General features: G+C 50.9%; 7 protein-coding genes across 7 annotated transcripts; 5 read left to right on the forward strand and 2 right to left on the reverse strand.

The window, feature by feature from the left end:
• Nucleotides 1-2,095: 2,095 nt before the first annotated feature.
• Nucleotides 2,096-4,020, forward strand: NECHADRAFT_94035 (uncharacterized protein; the record flags this gene model as incomplete). Its single annotated transcript, XM_003042503.1, has 2 exons — nucleotides 2,096-2,720; nucleotides 2,774-4,020. The coding sequence occupies 2 exons, from the start codon at nucleotides 2,096-2,098 to the stop codon at nucleotides 4,018-4,020; spliced, it is 1,872 nt and encodes a 623-aa protein (XP_003042549.1).
• Nucleotides 4,021-5,277: 1,257 nt separating this feature from the next.
• On the reverse strand, nucleotides 5,278-6,684 carry NECHADRAFT_42330 (uncharacterized protein; the record flags this gene model as incomplete). Its single annotated transcript, XM_003042590.1, has 1 exon — nucleotides 5,278-6,684. One exon carries the CDS (start codon nucleotides 6,682-6,684, stop codon nucleotides 5,278-5,280), a length of 1,407 nt encoding a protein of 468 aa, XP_003042636.1.
• Nucleotides 6,685-7,652: 968 nt separating this feature from the next.
• On the forward strand, nucleotides 7,653-8,371 carry NECHADRAFT_94037 (uncharacterized protein; the record flags this gene model as incomplete). The annotated part of the gene is made up of 3 exons (XM_003042504.1): nucleotides 7,653-7,665; nucleotides 7,771-7,988; nucleotides 8,039-8,371. The coding sequence occupies 3 exons, from the start codon at nucleotides 7,653-7,655 to the stop codon at nucleotides 8,369-8,371; spliced, it is 564 nt and encodes a 187-aa protein (XP_003042550.1).
• A 1,555-nt stretch (nucleotides 8,372-9,926) lies between these two features.
• On the forward strand, nucleotides 9,927-11,711 carry NECHADRAFT_81067 (uncharacterized protein; the record flags this gene model as incomplete). Its single annotated transcript, XM_003042505.1, has 1 exon — nucleotides 9,927-11,711. The coding sequence occupies one exon, from the start codon at nucleotides 9,927-9,929 to the stop codon at nucleotides 11,709-11,711; it is 1,785 nt and encodes a 594-aa protein (XP_003042551.1).
• A 535-nt stretch (nucleotides 11,712-12,246) lies between these two features.
• Nucleotides 12,247-13,104, forward strand: NECHADRAFT_94038 (uncharacterized protein; the record flags this gene model as incomplete). Its single annotated transcript, XM_003042506.1, has 1 exon — nucleotides 12,247-13,104. One exon carries the CDS (start codon nucleotides 12,247-12,249, stop codon nucleotides 13,102-13,104), a length of 858 nt encoding a protein of 285 aa, XP_003042552.1.
• A 501-nt stretch (nucleotides 13,105-13,605) lies between these two features.
• On the forward strand, nucleotides 13,606-15,420 carry NECHADRAFT_1708 (uncharacterized protein; the record flags this gene model as incomplete). The annotated part of the gene is made up of 1 exon (XM_003042507.1): nucleotides 13,606-15,420. A coding segment is annotated over one exon (1,815 nt), but the record flags the coding sequence as incomplete, so codon positions are not given.
• A 757-nt stretch (nucleotides 15,421-16,177) lies between these two features.
• NECHADRAFT_42156 (uncharacterized protein) lies at nucleotides 16,178-17,792 on the reverse strand (the record flags this gene model as incomplete). The annotated part of the gene is made up of 3 exons (XM_003042591.1): nucleotides 16,178-17,197; nucleotides 17,254-17,653; nucleotides 17,731-17,792. 3 exons carry the CDS (start codon nucleotides 17,790-17,792, stop codon nucleotides 16,178-16,180), a joined length of 1,482 nt encoding a protein of 493 aa, XP_003042637.1.
• Between the last annotated feature and the right edge of the window lie 1,869 nt (nucleotides 17,793-19,661).

The raw sequence follows: 19,661 nt of genomic DNA on the forward strand, positions 1-19,661 counted from the left end.
AATCTGATGCTGTTGCTGATAAAGATGATATCTACAATAGGCAAACGTCAACTTTTATACGTCTTTTCTCTTACTCTTCATCGTGAATCTCATCCTCGGTATTCCGACTTGTGCGAAATCGGCCCATCACACGTTCACCATGCACGCCCATCGGAGGCCGAAGTGTCCGACAAGAATGGGATGATGTGAGACGTTGGAAGACATGACCAGGTAATAAACCAATCAAAAGCATCGTGTGCACGGTACAAGGGGGCGAGATTCACAAGTGGTTCTATAAAAGGCGGAATGCTGACCATTTTCTCGTGACGAGTCGAGATCTCCGCGGAAACACCATGTTTGCTTCACGACGCCGCATGAATGATTACACATATTTTTCAACCAAAACGGAGACTCGAAACTGCACTCGGCGAGTTGAAATCTCCACAAAACTTACAAATCATTGATTTTACGATGTTTTTGCTCAGAGATGACTCGAGACTTGATGATTCCAAAGCCATGGTGAGCTCACTCCGAGTTTGGCCGACATGCCACAGCTGGCGATCTGGGTGCCGATTAGAGATTCAGATGGTCAATCTAAGTTGATGGAAATACCGAGATACCCTGCGCTCTCAGAATAGCTGATGTGTGTTGGCCTGATGCCAAGGCTCTCATCGACTGTTACGTGCGGCTGAAACACGAGAAGACCTGGGAAGGGCCGTTTCGGTCTTATCAATCTAGAGGCGGTAAGAGTATGAGCTTTCACGTGAAATTAGTTCTCAAAAGTCTCACCGATGAGTGCAAATCGTTTATTTTGACGTCGTTTTTATTATGGTGTGATGAGACCGAGGGCTCACATGACTCGGCGATAGACTTCAAAGCACCCGGTACGATTTCATGACCTGGGACTCACAATCTCATATAAAAGTGAGCTTATTCAGGCAGGAAATCAATTATAGTTAATGATTTGCGCCGATTTCCTATTCTGGTAGCTCGTGAAAGATGACTGGTTACATACCTAGTAAGATACGCTCACTCGGTGAGCTCAGCCAAGACTTCTGCATCAACATTCGTCCATTCACATATAATCTTTTACCCTGTATGCAAGGTACCACTCACTTGGCTTTAATACTCCTCAGAACGTACAACTTTACACTTCCAACTGCAGCAACTGATGTACTTCACTCATCACGATCTGTTAGAGGGACTTAGTCCAGCAGAAGAGCCACGCACGCGGCCCCTTCTCGCAAGTCGTATAACAGAGGAGACCATAGGCACAATCAATGAGCAGAAATAGGAGCAAGAAGCCACAATAATCTGATTTGCCTCCATGCATCGTGGTGCTCATATCGCGTCAAGAGACTCAAGCCCCACAACGCGTCGTGTCTTCACGCGTCTTGAGGCTCAGCGGCAAGTGACAGACCATGAGCCGATTGACTAGGATTAGAAAAGAAGACATTCAAGAAAATCACATGGCCAAGTAAACTCAATCGGCGATAGTGGCCTGTCACTCTCAATGATTCGCATCAAAGGAGCCGGATTTGCGGAGAGGCGCTACATTTTCGGCACCGCTCCGCAATCTAAACCCCCAGACTTGTCTTCTCCACGTGGATTAAATGTCAATCCGCATGCAAACTCCATCATGAGACTCGTAAACCCTTGAATCCTCCGTCATCATTTGGCCCAGCTCCCGAATCGGCTCCGCCGCGGTCGGAACCGCAGATGCGGGGGATTGTGAAAAGAGGCGGGGGGATATTGAGGCTAGAGGCGGGGGAGCACCTCGAGAGGATCCGCTTTGTGTCTGGTTGGGCTTGTCAAACGCGGGGAGACAATGGCTGAGTTGATGCGTCCAATGGTATCAGTGTTAATGTTTCTCTCTGCCGATCATTGGGGAGGGAACAGCCAACGAATGCCGAGCCGATTGACGGCTTGATTCTGTATGTTTCACAACAGAAAAAAAAAAAAAATGGTTACTTAAGGTCGTGGTCGTGGCCTTGAGTTTGTCACTAGCATCAACCTTCTCCTCTTCTCCTCTCAGATACCCAACCTTTTCTACCACATTTCACATCTACACACACACTTCACAATGGCTGCAGCTGCGATTGACGTCCCCTCGTACATGCGGACCGTTCCTGGTTCCATCAACATTCCCGTCGCCAAGTTCCCCGCCCCATCCAAGACTCCCGCCAGCTCCGATCCCCAAGAAGTTGCCTCGGCCCTGGTTGAGAACATCAACCAGGCTGTCCAGAAGCACGACTACCCCGCTTTGGCGAGACTATTCACAGATGATGGCTACTGGAGAGATCACCTTGCTCTGTCTTGGGTGTTTCGAACAGTCCAAGGTCCCAGCGCCATTCTTGACTTCTTGAAGAGCGCTGCTGGCTCTAAGGATGGTTTCCGATTGAAGAGCATCGCCATCGACAACAGCGCTGCCGTCCGATCCCCCAAGACCATCCCCATCGATGGACCCGCCACAGTTTTTGGTGTTCAGTTTTTCTTCACGATTGAGACCGCTTTGGGCACTGGTCAGGGCCTTTTGCGCGCTGTTGAGCACAATGGAGAGTGGAAGATCTTTACCCTCTACACCCGTCTCCAAGAGTTCAAGGGATATGAGGAGTCCATCAACGAGCACAGACCCAAGGGTGTCGAGCACGGTGGAAAGCCTGGCCGCAAGAACTGGGCCCAGCGAAGGGCTGCCGCCGCCAACTTTGAAGATGGAAGCGAGCCTGCTGTGTTGATCATTGGTGAGTTCAATTACACGTTCCTATCTCAAGATTCTATACTAACAGTCCTCTAGGTGCTGGTCAAGCCGGTCTGACCGCCGCTGCCCGACTTAAGATGCTGGGCATCGAGGCCATCGCCATCGACCAGAACGACCGTGTCGGCGACAACTGGAGGAAGCGATACCATCAGCTGGTTCTCCACGATCCTGTCTGGTATGATCACATGCCTTACCTCAAATTCCCGCCCCAGTGGCCCATCTTCACCCCCAAGGACAAGCTTGCTCAGTTCTTTGAGGCCTACGCCACGCTCCTCGAGCTCAACGTCTGGACGAGAACCTCCATCGTCGACACCAAGTGGGATGACACTACCAAGTCCTGGTCTGTTTCTGTCGAGCGCAAGAAGGAGGACGGCTCTGTCGAGAAGCGAACCTTCCACCCTCGCCACGTCATCCAGGCGACCGGCCACTCCGGAAAGAAGAACATGCCTACCATGAAGGGCATTGAGAACTTTAAGGGTGATCGCCTGTGCCACTCTTCCGAGTTCCCCGGCGCTCAGGAGAACAGCAAGGGCAAGAAGGCCATCGTTGTTGGATCTTGCAACTCGGGACATGACATCGCCCAGGACTACCTCGAGAAGGGCTACGATGTCACCATTGTCCAGCGATCCAGCACTCACGTTGTTTCTTCCAAGGCTATCACCGACATCGCTCTGGGGGGTATCTACTCTGAAGACGGACCCGAGGTTGACGACGCCGACCTTCTCATCCATGGCCTGCCCACCCCCGTCCTCAAGGCCATCCAAGTCACCGTCTGCCAGAAGCAGGCCGAGCACGACAAGGAGATTCTCGACGGTCTCGACAAGGCCGGCTTCAAGGTCGACCGCGGCCCTGACGGCGCCGGACTCTTCTTCAAGTACTTCCAGCGCGGAGGAGGCTACTACATCGACGTCGGCGCCTCCAAGCTGATCGCCGAGGGTAAGATCAAGGTCAAGCACGGCCAGGAGATCGACACCGTCCTTCCCCACGGCCTCCGTTTCGCCGACGGCAGCGAGCTTGAGGCCGACGAGATCATCTTTGCCACAGGCTACCAGAACATGCGAACCCAAACCCGTGTCATGTTTGGCGACGAGATTGCCGACCAGGTCGGTGACGTCTGGGGCTTCAACAAAGAGGGAGAGATGAGAGTCATGTGGCAGAAGAGCGGCCACCCAGGCTTCTGGTTCCACGGTGGTAACCTGGCCATCTGCCGGTACTACTCGAAGCTGCTGGCACTCCAGATCAAGGGTCTTGAGGAGGGTCTTTACGAGTACAATGATTTGTAAACTGTTTGATGAAAGAAGCGAATGTTTTTGTCTTTTGGTGTTTTTAGTATTCGGAATAAGTATGAATTGAGATTATCTATTAAGACGAAATTGCCTTATGCCTTTATGCCACGGCCTATTCTTGCAATGCTCCAAATAATAGCCAGAGTTGAAATTGGGAAAGACTGTTTATCTGCAAGTACGCACAGCGGCTTATTTCTATACCTTGCGCCTTGACACGAGCCCCTCGCAAAGGTCTGCCAACTTGTTCCTTGAACCTGCCATACGCACGGTGCTCCGTCCGTCTATCCACTCTGGGTATGAATGAGGCGAGTCAACGCGATGCAGTTTCAGAGCTCGAAGAAACCATACTGAACAATAGTTGATCCTAGCGAGGGAGGATATGCGGTAACGCCGAATACCTGATAGCAAAGCCGCCATGTAGGAAAACCCCGTAAGCAACTGGACTCTGAGGTAAGGATACTCTCCCTTGCCTTTCAAGGATAGCGTAATCGGCATAGCAAGCGCCGTTGGAAGAACAAGTATGAGCTAAAAGATAAACAGGGCTTACACACCATTAGGCATAATCGACTGGATAATGACTGGAGGAGAGGTCACTGGCTTCATCATCCGATGCGGCAAGTTTGGCTATAGCGAGGAAGGCTTGCCCAACATGCCATCTATTTTACTAGCAATACAGTCCTTCTTCCCGACCACTTCGACATTGAGAAGCACTTTCACATTGTAGTCGCCCTTATGATCCTTGGTGCTGCGACAATCAACACTGTCAGGTGCAAGGAACCTCTTTGAATTGTTACGGGCGGTAAGCAAGCTTTTACCCTCGTCCGCTATCTTGAGGCCGACTACCTCGTTCCTACTTATTCATTTCGAGTCTTGAAGCCACTTTACTTAGCAAGGGGAGGACTTGAATAAGGCTTTTGAGGATGGAGGTATTATAGATCGAGTCTGCTGGTTGAAGCCCGGAGAGACGAAGAGGATTCTCTAGAGTCTAGACACGAGTCACATGAGGCCGAGTGCTGTCCAGCATCTCTTGATCACTAAACAATCACTGCGAGAGTGTTGGCAATTTATACAGAAAAGCTCGCATTTATGAAACCGCAGTAGCTGATAGAATAGATACGAATGAGAGTTCACCACAGCTCCCAGGCACCATGTACTAGGTGATTAAAACCGCTCTAGATCTGGTCAAGTATTCCAATCCCGTCTCATAAGCCCAAACACACAAGGCCCCATCCCTGCACTCATCTATCGCTAAACTTAGCCAGCCTGGTAGACCGCCAGCGCCGCCACGTGTGGGTTAATCTGGGTGAGGTTGTAGGGAGTAACATAAAGATCCGTATCCGTCAACGCCAGGAACATAGTCCCGTTAATCGCAGGGTCGCCAGCCCAGGTCGAGACGTTGGGCTGAATAGTGTAAGCTGTTCTATCATCGCTGCTGATATTCTGCAACCGCGAGTACGTGACGTTGAGCTGCGAGACCCAGGCCGCGTATTTGGGCTCCTTGACATTGGTTGATGTGATGTAGCTATTGTTGGGTCCAATGGCTTTGCCTGGCTCATCCCATTGCAGGAATACTTGGCGATCAGGGTATGAGAGAGGAATGCTGCGGTTCTGAGTGATTGCTGCACCACAGTCCAGTGTCTTGTCCGTTGCATTGACACAAAGCTCATCCTTGGGAATATCGGCAGTGGATAGAGTGTTGGCGTATCCGCCAGTCGTTTCATTCCACACATCAGACCCGTTAATCCGCGCTGGATTCGGCTGGTTCAGGATGTGAAGTGCGGGAAAGTTCTGCCAGACTAGTCGGGTTTGATTGTAGGGGCAACTCGAGATGTAAGGGGCGAGCAGAGTCCAGGCCCAGCTCTGGGGGATACCAGGCGTATGCCACTCGGGCATGGCAAACTGCCCTCCAAATTGGCGAAAGATCATCTGCTGCCGAGCCTCAATTGTAATGCTCTGAAGCAACAGTTGTGCCGCAGGTCCCGAGTTGAGATGGGGCAGGAAGCCATAGACACCAGACTCTCCCCATCGGGTAAGTTTCTGGTTAAAGTCGATGAATTCTGGAACATTGGAGACTGGGTAGTTGTAGGTGCACTGCTTCGGTGCTTCGGGGCCAAGCATATGACTGATGACGGTGGCGTGGCCAACTTCCTGGTCAGCCATGTACTCGATGAGAAAGCGGTCCTCAGCATTAATTCCATAGGCCTCAAAATCTTCATTGGAAAAGGTTGCTAGCCCCCAGTGGAATAGATCCAGCTCAATCCACTCCTGGTAGAGTGCCAGTGCAAGAGACTGGTAGTCGAAGTCACTCTGGACGCGGTACACTGGAGCAGACCCGTTGGTGCCGATGCCTCCGCTGGGTGTGTATGGAGCCGGCTGAGGACCGTGTAGTTTCCCATCTGCCGGGTACTTGAAAGAGTCTGGAGGAGGAGGCCGAGCAGGGACCGAGGGCGCAAGTACAGTGTTTGACAGGGCCCCAGTGGTGGTTGGTTTTGGACCGGTATATGTGCCGTGGGAAGAGACATCTGTGACAGGAATCGCCGGTGGAACAAAAGATGCCTTTGATGAAAAAGTGGTCTGGGCTTCAGATACCACAGGCACAGCATCGATGCGGCTGGCGAGAGCGAGCAAAGCCACGCCTCGAAGTAAAGTGTTCAGTCCCATGATTCCTTCAGAGAATCAATTTGTAACTATACTGGACAATACCCAATTCAGCCATGTTTGAACGGTTCGACAAGGTATCTTATACGATCCAAGTTAATTCCGATCTCCTATCTTCTCACAAACAAGCTCCACCATATCCATGATGCTCACAACTCAACCTCTGACTGACTAGAAGTGATTCCGCCATTGAAAAGTCCAAAGGATGTGCCCATGACCCAAAATTGACTCGTAATCGTGCCGTCAGGGTCCAGTCACCCGAGTTGCGAAAAGCTCCAGCCGCGTTTCCGAGAGCCGAGGACGTTACTGTACGTGCTTTCGGCAATGCTTTGGAATGCACGGTCGATGACAGCTTGACAAGATTCATGAAGGGATTGGGCTCTAACAAATACAGCATCAACAGGCAGTGGAATTTAAAACGCCGCTAGTCTCATACATGACGGGTTGATGTGATGACTTGACAATGGCGTAATTCTTAACAATCACAACGCACCGACACCCACTTCCTTGTGATTTCCAGGAAACAGTTCTGCTGCTGTTTGCTACGAATCATAGATGGTCATCGAAGCCTACCTTCTTTCGATGCGCTTTACATTCCCCGATGTGAGTATTTGCGTCTCGTCGACATTGCCCAAGTCTGACATGGTTAGCTTGCCAGCCTATGAGAACAAGTTGATTACAACACTCGTTACGCAAGGGTCACATATAGAATATTGCCCTTGCCTCTCGTGAGGTCGTGGCATTCTGCGCCCGTGGCAAATCACATGTAGGGAATTCAAATGGCGGGTCCTCTCACTGGTTGTTCATCGCAATCTGTGACCGCATGAGGGCCAAGCTTTCGTGATGTTAGTTGAACTAAAACCATCATTTCTGCGTCATGCGGCCCGTATTTCATGACTATATGGACAGCTGCGCCTCGCAGGCTCAAGGTGGAATGCAGCACTGCATCTCCGACTCTCCATTTATTAAACATGTCGTTGACCCGTACTCTCCTATCGCCTCAACTTCGAGCCGCTATCCGGCCTCAGCATTTCCGCATCTCACAATTGCCTGTTTGGATCCATGTTGCAGCCATGTCCTCGGTTTCAGACGCCGTCACCAAGGATCATCGCGAGCTCGAGCAGTATTATAATGAGGTGATCAACTCCGCCGATCACGACCATCAGCAGCGGTATGGCAATCAGTTTGTCTGGGAGCTTGCCCGCCACTCTATCGGTGAAGAGCTTGTCGTCTACCCCGCCATGGAAAAGTACATGGGCGACAGGGGAAAGGCGATGGCCGACCATGATCGCCAGGAGCATCACGAGGTAAGAGTTGAGCACCTCGACCGATTAAACAGACAATGACCATGAGACAGGTCAAGGAGCATTTAAAGACGTTTCAGGGACTGAGTTCTCAGGACCCAGACTACGTTCCGAAGCTCAAAGAGATCTGGACTCTTCTCTCCAAGCATATCGAGGCGGAGGAAGGTGAAGATCTGCCAGCGCTGGAACAAGCGCTCAAGGCCGAGGATGGGCAGTCTGAGTCCCTCTCGAACAGCTTCAGCCGCACAAAGATGTTTGTGCCGACGCGCAGTCATCCAAGCGCTGGAGAGAAGCCGCCATTCGAGACTGTGATGGGTCTCATGGCGGCACCCATGGACCGGCTTGCTGACATGTTCCGGAAGTTCCCAGACCAAAGCAAGATTTGAAGAGGCTAACGGAAAGACATTCGGAGGGACAATGGGTGTAATTAGTTTGAAATATCAGTTCCATTCATTCACCAATGGGTAGTTGCCAATATAGGGTATTGGCTCGAATAACGAGGTAATAAAACCATCTTCAAACTTAACCGTCAGCCGTTCCATAGGATGTCAAACTAGGACAACTCCTACCTTAGTCTACAACTAGGGAATTAGTAGTCGACTTGACCAGAGATACGGTTAATAGTCAGGCATGGCGACCTTCTCATCTAGCACGGTGTGGAAGCACCGGAGCGTCTTCTGAATTGTGATTAGCATATAGAATACGCAGTAGTAAACCCGTGGATGGGAGAGGTGGCTCACCATGGAACACCACGTGGCGTAGGCTTGGACAATGACATAGGGTATCTTTGAGATGAGCGCGGCGAACAGGGTCTCTGACTTGAGAGCGATGACTACAGACATGGCGAGGGATCGATGTGGGAATGGCTGTTCTTCTGGAAAAAGCTTGACGTTGGTAAATTATACTTGATCTATAGTAGAATAAAAGCATCTAAACATGGTCTCTTTTTGTAACGGTTATTGATTGTCCAATAGACTGATCTAGGAAGCTCTACTCTAAGGGTCACATTGTATTCGCCACCGCCTCTTCAGTCTTCCAGCTTCTAGAATTTCCCCGGCTTCTGAATTTCCTGCAGATTTCGCCTCAACAGCGTCGACCTGAGTGTCAAAGCCACCCAGACCGTCATCAGCAAACACAGCGCTGGCTGTCTCCGCCTTCTGGCCGCAACTGTGTCAACATGCCCCAGGCCGCAAGATACCCCTGCCTCAGCAGCTCAGCTAAGTAGCCACCGACGGTCCCGCACATCGGCAGTTGCGACACATTCGTGGGTATCTCGTAATGTCGGACAAAAGCCAAGCCTCCGGGAGCTATGCCAAGTGCCAGGCTGAGATCCTGGACCAACTATGTAGTATTCATGACAACATTCTCAACTTTTGAAAGGGATAGTGGCGTTCATGAAATGAATGCTATGGGCTCCTGATGCACAAGGTTGACAAGCTCCAACCACCAATCGTTTCTCGTTATGTCTGCGGCTGAATATTGCAGTAGCTAGGACCGCCGTAGTGCAGGGTTTCCGACAGCCTCGAGTTACATGCCAAGTGAAAAGACCAACAGTTGTTGGCTGAGACGGGACTGGCTTTACAGACAAGGGGGTTGAAAATGACCACTCATCTGCATGTCACTTCAGCTTTGGGCAGGGGTTAGCAAAACACTCGGCTATGGGCTGGCCATGGTGCAGACGCAACTTTCAGCTTGTCAGTTGTCAGACGGGGACTGCATTGGCCATTGGCTGCTGATATGCAGCTTCTGGCCTCGTTGTCAACAGGGTCCTCGCCAAGGTCGCCTAGGGGATTCCCCCTCATCCTTTATCAGATGTCATTCCTCGTTCTCCCGCGAGGGTCGGATGCAGAACCGCATGTTTCACTCCGTTCAAGATAAATTCAAGCTGAGTGTGCTGGCTTGACCGCAAGCAAACCAACTTCTTTGCCATTTAAAGTTAGCATGGCTACCTCCAAAGATTATCCTGCTCATTCTTATGCTCCTGTTTCTCCTTCTGAAAAGACAGGTGCAGACCAGACGACCGAGCCCAACCCGAAAGAGCCCACAAACATCTCGAGCCGTCTGCGGACCACATACCTCTTCCCTATACTGCATATCCTCTGGTGCATCCTACTCGTTCTATGCATGGTCTTCCTCCTCGATGGATACCACGCCATCCTCCCTGACGCTCCCCGCTACGTCGACGAACAGCTTAGGCTTCGCGTTAGCGATGTCACCACCATTATTTCGGTCGCCCTGGTGGTTGCAAGGCTTCTTGTTGGAGCATGGATGGGCGTGGTCCTCTGGAACATCGTTTTCATTCTGTTGGAGACGTCTGGGCTGCGCCTCTCCGAAGTCACTCAAACTTTCACCTATAAAGTACTACCATGGCATGCTATCCGTGGGAATAAGTCCGGCCTCTTCGTTGTGGCACTTTTGCTCTTGGTCGTTCCACAACCGCTTATTGGACCCCTCATATCAGGTGCCGTGGACTGGGATGTCGGCTTCGAATATAGTTCGGACCTAGCGCAGGCGCAAGCTGGATATCCTGGAGCGAGTCCCTTGCTCTGGTTCTGGTATTACTACTCTAGCGAGGATCGTCGTTCCTATGTCCGCAGAGCTGCCGCTTACGCCTCTATTGCATGGGACGGCACGACGATTGACAGGGGCCACTGTCGTCACATCATGAATGACGATGGATTCCCCGTCAACTCCAGTATCCTGAACGCTACGATCCCCTGTCTTCGGATTAATTCAATCACATTCCCAACCGAATACCCTCCGGATGATGTTTTCCAGATCGTCAATCACTCAGTGCATGCTAGGACTTATGAGGACGACCTGACTCGCGTCAAAGACCCTCCATTATCCTATGGCATAGATGGAAACGCAGTCCTCTTCGATAAGGACGATAGACCCGGGATGCTCGGCAATTTCCCAAATAAGAGTGACAATGCGTTCTTGATGGATGTTCCATCTGCTTACTTGCAGACCGGGATCTTTCACGCCGTGGTTCTGATCAACGGAACCGTCTCGCTCGATGGAAACAACTGCACCGACTTGAAAGAGAGCATTTTTGGTATGAAGAAGTTCAACAGTATCTTTACACCGAACGAAAGGGGCAACTACTACCGGTGTTTCACTTACGCAGTCGTTAATCTCACTGCCGGCGTCGTCAGAAGCCCAACTAGCACCTATCTCTCGAGCCGCATGATTCAAAGTGATGCAACTGACTCAGAATTACCGATAGAGCCTGCTCCCTGGGTTCAAGAAGCCATGTACCTCATGCCGGATGTCATGAGTGTGTATAGTATGATGAACTCTTCCGGCCTCCCAACCTGGGAGAACTTGGAGGAGTACGTCACAAGACTCATACGATATTCATATCAAGGATCGTGGGACATGCTTTCACGTTCGTTTGAGCCGGACGAGAACCTTCTATCTGTTCGGCGATACGAGCAGAGGCAGGTCGCTCAAGTGTCCCATCCTCGGGTTTTTGGATGGCTTGGAGTTTCCTTGGCCCTGACCTTGTCATGGGTATTACTTGTGCTGGGCCAGAAATATTCGTCTCGGAAAATCGTCGAGGACGGGCCAGTGGCTGCGCTCGTTACCGACTGTTCCCCGTTGCTTGATGGAGCCGAGAATGAGTTAACCAACATATCTTCAGCGTCAGAGGCTAAGGGTGAGAAAAAGGTCAAGTTGTTGAGACAGAGAGTTGGAAGGTACTCTTTGAACTGGACGGATTAGAATTATAGTATGAAGGAGGTGTACGTTCAAGGCTCAAGACTGATCTAGGGGCGTTCCGAAAGGCCAATCGTGTCAAGGTGGGTCACGGAGTACTCCGTAGCGCGGCCATCGACAAAACGGGAAGTTGACTAGAGATTCTTATGCACAAGCAGTCGGTCAATTTACATGATTCCTCCTGGTGTTTATCGTAATGCCATACAATGCATTGACCTTAAACCTCTTCATTGGACCGACATCATCAGCTCATTGAGTTTACTGATCAATCCGGAGACCTCCTCGCCCTTGAAGTACCCACACCCAAACCAGCACTGCAGCCTCTGATGCCGTTTTCGAGCGATGCAGCGAAACGGTTTTTAGATTACCAATATCGCCGTCGTAATAGATTCTCGAGTTCACTGTCTATAAGAAGGACTCGTAGGTATCAGAAGACAGTTCTACGTGTTTAACTTGTAACTCATCCTCCGCTCGCTCTTCAAACCATCTACCAGAGCATCAGAATCCATTCGCATATTTTATTCTCCACGCTTTCTTAGCCATGAGCGCTACATCTTCCCTAAGGGCTGATCTTTACAATGCTCCTGCCATTCCAACCAGCAAACACTTGCCAGATGGCTCGATCGGTCTCTGGCAGCCCACGGTAGTGACTCTCATCTCGGGCAAATCCGAAGCTGTCCTCGTCGATACTCTCTTCACCTCCGAGCAAGGCATCTCCCTTGGCGACTGGATCCAGGAGACGCTGAACGGCAAGAAACTGTCAACCATCTACATCACTCACGGCCATGGCGACCATTGGTTCAATCTCCATTACCTGATCAAGCGGTTTCCTGGAGTTGAGGTCGTTTCAACTCAGGATTCGATCGACCACATGTCTACTCAGCTAACGCCCGAATACCGCGCTTTGTGGCACGACCTCTTTCCAGACCAAATCGAAGAAGAGTCTTTTGGGATTGTAGCGAAGCCTTTGAAGGATAACAAATTTACTCTCGAGGGCCACACCTTTGAGGCGGTCAATGCTGGACATTCTGACATGGACGCAACGACGTTTCTCTACGTTCCTTCGCTCAATTTGGCGGTTGCTGGCGACATTGTCTACAATGACGTTCACATGTGGATGGCCGAGTCTCCCTCTGAGAAAGATCGAGATGCCTGGATCGAGTGTCTCAATAAGCTGGAATCTTACAACCCCGCCATCGTCATTGGCTCTCATCACCGACCTGGTGGTGTTGATGGGGCCTTCAACATTGCGGCTTCGAGGGAGTACATCAGAACGTTTAGCAGACTTGTGAAAGAGTCCGAGTCAGCCAAGCAGCTGTATGACAGCATGCTTCGCGCTTATCCGGACCGGATTGGGAAGCTCGTCTTGTGGTTGGGATGCCAGGCTCAGTTCCCTTGAGTGGCTGTTTTAACAGGGCTGTTCTTGGATGAACCTGCAATGGTTTTATCTGTTTTCGAATTATGGAAGTAGCCTCAGCTAACTACCAGCTTGGAGGGTAGTAGTCGGGGAGTTGAATTAGCTCATACTGTATCTCTTGGCGTCGGCACTGTACTGTAGTTGTCTTAACCAATCAGGAGTACTCCGGGGGCTATGAGATTACCAATCCACATGGGCCAGTCTTGTCTCTTACGCCCTTTGGTGTCCTGCCTCTCCCTATCTCACTCCGCCCGTTGCGATTCAATCCTTGTCCTAGCTCTGGATCATTTTCAGTGCACAAACGCAGAAATGTCTAATTATCCATTCCCCGAGGGTGACTCGCAGGATAGTCACGCGCTACCTGCGTTGCAGACCTCCCACGATCGCAGAAAGCGAGCACAGGTGGTGAGAGCCTGTGATTATTGTCGCCGTCAACGTATCAAATGCGACAACCGAATTCCTTGTACGCCTTGTCAAGCTAGAGGCAGCCAATGCAGCAATGCTGTCATCAAGTCAACCACGCTACCCCAGGCATACCGGGAGATTGAACGCTTGAGGCGAAAGATCCATGACCTTGAATCAGAGCTTCAGCAACAAAAGACCGATAGCCATGTCGATCTGATAGTCTCTGCGTCACAAGAGGCAAACATCGACCCGAATCTTTCGCGTCTTTCTCAAAGACCTGCTCGTTACAGTTATGGAAGCCCGACATGGCTACAGAAAGGGGTCCACATCTGTGCTGGGCAGTCGACGAGCAAGACGTGGTATGGACCGTCGTCGCTTTTCTACTTCATTACTCGAGTGCTGGACCTGCTTGGCTCGCCTGGACAACAATCAGCGAACCAGGACCAACTTCCGGGTTCTGTATCAGCAAGCTCCTTGTTAGACGAACCAGGAAACACGGTTTCGCCCATGGATGATGCTCGCCCACCTGGCCAAGCCGGCCCTACCTCGACTCCAACAGAGGAATATTTGTCTCTGATGCAGGAAGAATATTTTATTGAGCTATACTGGCAATCTCACCATGCAGCTGTGTTTCCCATCATCGACGAGACCGAGTTTCGGGAGCACTACAGATCCTCATGGACCGCTGAGGGCGACGTTAGGAAACCCTCGCCCCTTATTGATATCGTGATTGCAGTATCAATGCAGCTTGGCATCTCGGCAACTCCAGCGGCTCGGCGGAATTTTGCCAGACAAGAAGGCGATGCGACAGTTGTTGGCCGGAGATACTATCTTCGCTGCCAGAAGCTTCTAGCGTACGAGTTGGAAAGCCCTGTGATCTCGACCTTGCAGAGCCAGATACTATGTTCTGTGTATCTCTGCTGCGCCAACTTTCAGAACATGTCTGATAGTGCTTGCAGCCCGGTCATCAGAACTGCCTACATGCTTGGCCTTCATCTAGATCCACCGGAGAGTCTGCCGTCGAAAGAGAGGGAGATGCGGAGGCGACTATGGTGGGCCATATATATTCTGGATAGCAAGATTGGCATGAAATATGGCCGACCTTTCCTCTTGAACCGGACCAGGTTCCTACCTCAACTTCCAGAGCATAGTCTTGACGCGGCTATGGAGGCAGGATCAAGATTTAGTCCCCTTGGCTCCAACCTTAGTTGGCTGAGCTTTCATCGTCTGCAAACAGAGTTGTTCATGGCTGTAAGAACAGTCTACACATCCTTCTTCGACGACTCATTGGGGGCTTTTACGGGCAACTCTGCCTCAGACAACATAGAGGCTTTCGAAGCCCATGCGGAAGCTTTTCATGAGAACCTTGAAGAGGTTGATGTTTGGGCCCAGTCCGTGCCTGATGCTCTCAAGACCACACGACTCAACAATGGTCGCCCTCTTTCGACAGACTCTTGTTCTCTCGACTTGGAACTTTTTGCGCCCCTCTGGCTGCAACGGCAACGCCTCCTGCTAGAACTCATGTATCACAACCTTTGCATCAACCTCTGTCGTCCATTCATCTTTGCTTGTTCAGCGTCAACATCTGGTGGCGTAGAGCAGTTGGGGATGAGATGTGCCCGACATGCGGCAACTCTTACCAAAATTATGCATCAAGTCCTTTCCTCTACAGATATCTTGAATGGATGGCACGAAGCATTCCAGTGGCAGTGGAATGCAGCCATGACGCTTGTAGGCTTTGTCCTTGCTTATCCACAGGCTGCGTCCACAGCAGAGGCCAGGAAGGCTATCGACGTGTCGTTGGACGTTCTTGATCTCTACGGCGCCAGCTTTGCGGTGGCAGCCAAAGCTGCTGACGTCGTGCGCCGGCTTCGTGCCGAGGTTGATCGTGTCGCCTCACGTCAAAACTCAGGCTTGACGAGACAGACTGGAGCAGTTCAAATGGCTCGAGGCGCCCCCGATGACGTGTCATCGACAGCATATGGAAACGTTCTGGGTGGGGCCGCTGAGGGACTATCGCTGGGAGAGAATGGGATTGATCTTGGATATATGAGTTCGACGTCTCTGCAGGCCATTCTGAATATGGCCTTTGACGTTGATCAATGGGCAGAGCCGTATATGCTCTGGCCGAATGGAGATGGATCGGGGCTGTGACATTGACTGGGCTTTGGATCAAGTACCGTTGCTTCCACGGCCAGACTCACCTCCTAGTGGGTGATGGATCTGGATACTGTGGCGGACCCTCGTCAGGTAATTTGGATATTGTATTTCGGTGCTACATGTATGCATGGAGTCAGTTGTTACTCTTTTCTATTTCAACTCGCTCAAGATCGCACATAGCTTGCACCATGCTGCCTTGTCTTGACGAGACGCTCGAATCAGTAGCTGAACTCCACGTTTGGTTGACCACCTAGTCGAAACTCGAAAGTTCAAGATTTTTAATCGTGATGTAGCAGATGAATGGTGATGGGGTGTTATCCAAGTAACTTGGGATCAAAGCCTTCGGGACTTCGTTTGCTCCAAAGCCATTGAACACTGCACAAGAGACATTTCTCAGTTGATCTGCGATTCTCCATTGAACTATCTACTACCATCGTCTCCTTCCAAGTGAAAGGAAAGGGAATATTTCACGGATGCGACCTGCCCTATCCTACTGACCCAGACGGATAGCAACCGACTTATTCTGGGTATAGTTGGCTAGAGCAGCCTCCCCAAGCTCTCGACCAATGCCAGATTCCTTGTATCCTCCGAATGGCAGAGCATGATGAAGAAGGTTAAAACAGTTGACCCAAACCGTACCAGCCTGTAGGGCATTGGACATCCTGATAGCTGTATTCAAGTCCTGTGTGTGGACGGCAGCAGCCAGGCCGTAGGTGGTATCGTGCGCCATCTCAAGAGCCTCTGCCTCATCCTTGAACTTGGCGATGGAGCAGACTGGTCCGAAAATCTCCTCTTGCATGATCTTCATATCAGGTCGCACGTCTGAAAAGATCGTAGGCTGGATGAAATAGCCCTTCTGGCCGTGGCGAGAACCACCAGTAACCACGGTTGCTCCTTCAGACTTGCCGGAGTCGATATAACTCATAATGCGATCATACTGAAGCTTGCTGACTTGAGGTCCCTGGAAGGTGTCTTCTTGAAAGGGATCGCCGACCTTGTTCTGCTGGGCGCGCTTCTTGAAAGCCTCAAGGAACTTATCATAGATGCCCTCTTGAACAAAGATGCGACTGCCTGCACAGCAAATCTGACCATGGTTGTAGTAGATGCCAAAGTTGACCCAATCGACGGCTTCTTCGAGGTTGGCGTCGTTGAAAACGATGTTTGGAGACTTTCCACCGAGCTCGAGCGTAACCTTCTTCAGGTTGGACGCGGCCGCGGCCTTCATGACTTGTCGTCCAACAACTGTCGAACCGGTAAAGGCGACCTTGTCCACATCCATGTGGGAGGTGATAGCTGCGCCAGCAATCTTGCCGGTTCCGGTAACGAGGTTGAACACACCGGGAGGAAACCCGGCTTGTTGGATGAACTGAGTGAACACCAAACCAGATAGGGGGGTCTGTTCCGCTGTTTTCATCACTACCGTATTTCCAGTAGCAAGAGCGGGCCCAATCTTCCACGCGAACATCAACAGCGGAAAGTTCCAGGGAATGATCTGGCCGCACACTCCGAGCTATTCCACCATGGGTCAGTCACTAGCCAGGGTTTTAGTAAGGGGAGACAGCGTACCGGCTCAGATCTAGTGTAATGGAACATGTCCGGGGCGATATCAATCGTCTTTCCCTCAATCTTATCGGCCCATCCAGCATAATACCGGAGGCATCCAATAACTGCAGCGACGTCGCCTCGTGCATTGTTGATAGATTTGCCGTTATCCAGAGACTCAACGGCCGCCAACAGCTCCTTGTTCTCTTCAGCAAGATCTGCAAGCTTGTAAAGTAGACGGCCGCGGTGCTCAGGCGTGGAGCGTTTCCAAGTGGTTTCAAAGGCAGCCCTGGCTGCAGAAACAGCAAGGTCAACGTCCTTTTCAGTTCCCTCGAAGACAGAAGTAATGACTTCCTCAGTGGAAGGGTTCACAACTTCGAGTTTCTTCTTGTCGACGCTCTCCACCCATTGTCCGTTGATGAACCTGATCTTGGTTAACCTCTGGTTCCAGAAAGCGAGCATCGCTCTTTGCAGGGAGATCATGTGTTCAGTATAACTTACAGGCCAATGGGCTGCTCGTAAGCGCCAGCGATGGGCGTCTCGAGCTTGACGGTCAAACCCATGATTACAGGAGCAGGAAACGTTGTAAGATGAGAGAAGAAGTAGATAGAAGGAACAGATTTAGACAGAAGTGCTTCTTGATTAGATCCAATTGTCTGGTCGGTGTGATTCTCGTTGTTATCAAGGCGAGCAGGAACAGCCGCCTTTATACCCGGGCTCGCGATTGTCCAACATGATGCATACGGAGAACAACCTCGGTGGCTTCACGTAATGCTCCCGTAGGAAGGCATTACATCCGACACAATATCGGATCTAGTAATCAAGAAAAGGTCACCTCCGCAATCTAGCTTACACAACCCCCGTCAAGTTTAAAACCCGGGACCCCCGCAGTTCGCGGCTCCGCAGTCCGGGGACGATCTCCTCCCCTGAACCGAGCCACTCGGAGGACTCCGGTGTCCGCTCCATCCCCGCCCCCGGATATTCCGTCTTGATGCTTTGTAAGACATGGACATCACATTGACGCAACACGTAAGTATATCAACAGCAAAATTCAAAGACAAAGTACCTTTCACAGGTGTCGAGGTAATAAGGCCATATATTTTGCTCAACACATGATACATCCGCCTGGCGGAACCGCAGGCCTGCAACCCATACCTTCCAGCCCCTACAGATCTCCTCCGCATTTGCTTAGTGATTACTCCCATATCTCTCACCTATCCACCAAGCCCTTCTACGATGTACACCATTCATACCCTCTGAGTGATGATGAGCGGCAGACCATCACCCGTTCCATCACCGACCTCCACTACAACCCATTTTCCACGTCGTCCTTTTTCGTGCATGTCCAATTTCTTGCACACCACATAAACGATCGACCCTCTTACATGGTCCGCAAGCCAAGAACCGTCAATTCGAGTCGCACCATTGAAGCCGTCCGCACGTCTCCTTCCCGTACCAACTCTGACTTTGATACCCTCGCTGCCAACACTACATTGGAGATGCCTAGTACAAACCGCTGAATCCTGCCGGGCCGAGTCACGCTACCGAAGCAGAAAGATTGCTCATAGTTACGTTTCCGCGAATGGTGACGATTCGCCAAGGAGGCATGGCAATCCCAGAAGCTGGCCAAGAGGGTGGATCGCTGAAGCAACAACTTTCTTATATCAGGGAGAGGAGTGGAAGGATACTGATAGACTTGAAAAAACTGCTTGAGGAGCTACATGATAGGAAATACTTTAGGGAAATGCTTCAGTATCTTATCAGTAGAGCCGAGGAGCCCACTCATAATTGCCAACCTACCATACACGTGTCGACTACCTGTCTATAATGAGCAAGCTTCGATGCCTCTGCAATTCCCTGGCTATTTTCTAATGAATTTCTCTTGAAACTTTCTGACCTCTAGAATGTTTCCAAAACAGTCGTCACCCGAATGCTGCACAAAGACAATCCGTTTCTCGACATGGCTCGCATAACATGGATTAAACATAGCACTGGCCGACATCTAGATCTCGGTTCAAACACTATTTGACGGACAGGAACTATGAAAGGCATCTTAATCGAGCTTGGTGTTCAGGCGGGCTGGTTGCAATGTTAAAGCCAGCTCATGTTTTTTCCCCCTACAGGGTAAGCGCCTCAGCGACACCGGGACGAAGCCAAATCCAAATCTCGTATGAACACCAACACTGACAAGATCGCGAGCCGCTATAAGGCCACTCGTCAAGTCGATAAACAGACCAACGACTCTACCCCGATTATACTCATTGACCATGTACGTAATAACCGGGGATGATCCACGGTGTACCTAACTCAGCTCAGTATTTGTTGGTTTCTTATCTTGGTGTAATTTGTGAGTGCCGAAGGTAAGCGGTTGGTGGAGTTGGCCGCCGGCCGGTGTGCCTGGACATCTCCAGCCACTCCGAGACGTCAAGGTG

This window comes from Fusarium vanettenii (assembly GCF_000151355.1).
Source record: "Fusarium vanettenii 77-13-4 chromosome 6 genomic scaffold NECHAsca_33_chr6_1_0, whole genome shotgun sequence".
NCBI lineage: Eukaryota > Fungi > Ascomycota > Sordariomycetes > Hypocreales > Nectriaceae > Fusarium > Fusarium vanettenii.